The 1,303-nt window shown below is 56.9% G+C and overlaps 1 protein-coding gene across 1 annotated transcript; it reads left to right on the top strand.

Moving 5' to 3' along the window:
• Positions 1–6: 6 nt before the first annotated feature.
• Positions 7–1,248, top strand: LOC102775316 (sulfotransferase 1A1-like). The gene is made up of 3 exons (XM_006777751.2): positions 7–421; positions 524–649; positions 738–1,248. The coding sequence occupies exons 1-3, from the start codon at positions 274–276 to the stop codon at positions 1,085–1,087; spliced, it is 624 nt and encodes a 207-aa protein (XP_006777814.2). The 5' UTR covers positions 7–273; the 3' UTR covers positions 1,088–1,248.
• The last annotated feature ends 55 nt before the right edge of the window (positions 1,249–1,303 follow it).

Raw genomic sequence — 1,303 nt, 5'->3', positions numbered from 1 at the left:
TGACCTCCTGGTTCATGGGTAGATGCTCAATCAGTGAGCCACTCTAGCTGGGCAGGCATTGGGATTTTTAAAAGTTCTGCGGGTAAATCCAAGGTGCCTCCAGAGTTGTGGCCCCACTGTGTTAGACCCGGCCGGAATCCAGCCCAGCACTCACTGGCTCTGAGTGTCGGCAAGTTGCTCAGCCTGTTTCCTTACCTTAAAGCAATTAAACAGAAGACATTGTTGTGATGTTGTTAAGGGAGGTCGGCCCACACCGGACCCTGACCCGGCAGCATGGAGCTGGTCCAGGACACCTCCCGCCCGCCACTGAAGTATGTGAAGGGGGTGCCTCTCATCAAGTACTTCGCAGAGGCAATTGGGCCACTGCAGAGCTTACAACCCAGGCCGGATGACCTGCTCATCAGCACCTACCCCAAATCTGGTAGGTGATGAGGACCACCCACCCGTGTCCTGGGCTGCAGTCCCCGCCTCGGGCCAGCAGGGGTGTGCGCTCAGCCCGCTTCCCTCCCATTTTCCTCTCCAGGCACCACCTGGGTGAGTGAGATCCTGGACATGATCTACCAGGATGGCGACTTGGAGAAGTGTCAGAGGGCTCCCATCTTAACCCGGGTGCCCTTCCTTGAGTTCAAGGGTCCAGGGTGTCCCACAGGTGTGTGGTGGGGTGCTGGAGGCCAGTGAGGTGGAGGGAGGGAGGGCCCGGGCTCCAGCTCACTGGACCTTTCCTATCCATGGCTTAGGTATGGAGGTTCTGAAAGATACACCAGCCCCACGGCTCCTCAAGACACACTTGCCCCTGGCTCTGCTTCCACAGGCTCTGCTGGACCAGAAGGTCAAGGTGAGTGGCAATGGCAGCGAGAGAAAAAGGCAGCTGGGGCCAACCCAGCTTTGGCCCCATCTTCTAGGAAGGTTTTCTCACTTCCTCAAGCCTGGTCTCATCTTAAACGGGGAGAGGTCGTCAACCTCATGCTCCGGTGGTCAGATGGTCAGTGACAGCGAGACTTTGCAGGCCTCGGTGCTCACAGGCCTGTGGAGGAGGGGCCGGAGGGAATTCTGCACACCTTGTTCCAAATCGGTACAGTGGCATTGAGAAGATTGGATGAGTATAAAATACAGTTCCTGGAACCAGCCAGGACTCTGGCATCAGAGCAGGCTTCCAATCCCAGCTCAGTCACATCCAAGGCCGCCTCTAAGCCTGTTTCCCTCTTGGCCAGACCGAGAGAGAACCTCCCTTACAGGGAGGCTGTGAGGGTGGAATGTGATGCTTAAAGAACCTCTAGACCAGGGGAGGGCAAACTTTTTGACT

The sequence above is a fragment of the Myotis davidii genome, unplaced genomic scaffold (genome assembly GCF_000327345.1).
Source record: "Myotis davidii unplaced genomic scaffold, ASM32734v1 C63901809, whole genome shotgun sequence".
In the NCBI taxonomy this organism is placed as follows: Eukaryota; Metazoa; Chordata; class Mammalia; order Chiroptera; family Vespertilionidae; genus Myotis; species Myotis davidii.
This window is presented reverse-complemented; position numbering and strand designations above follow the sequence as displayed.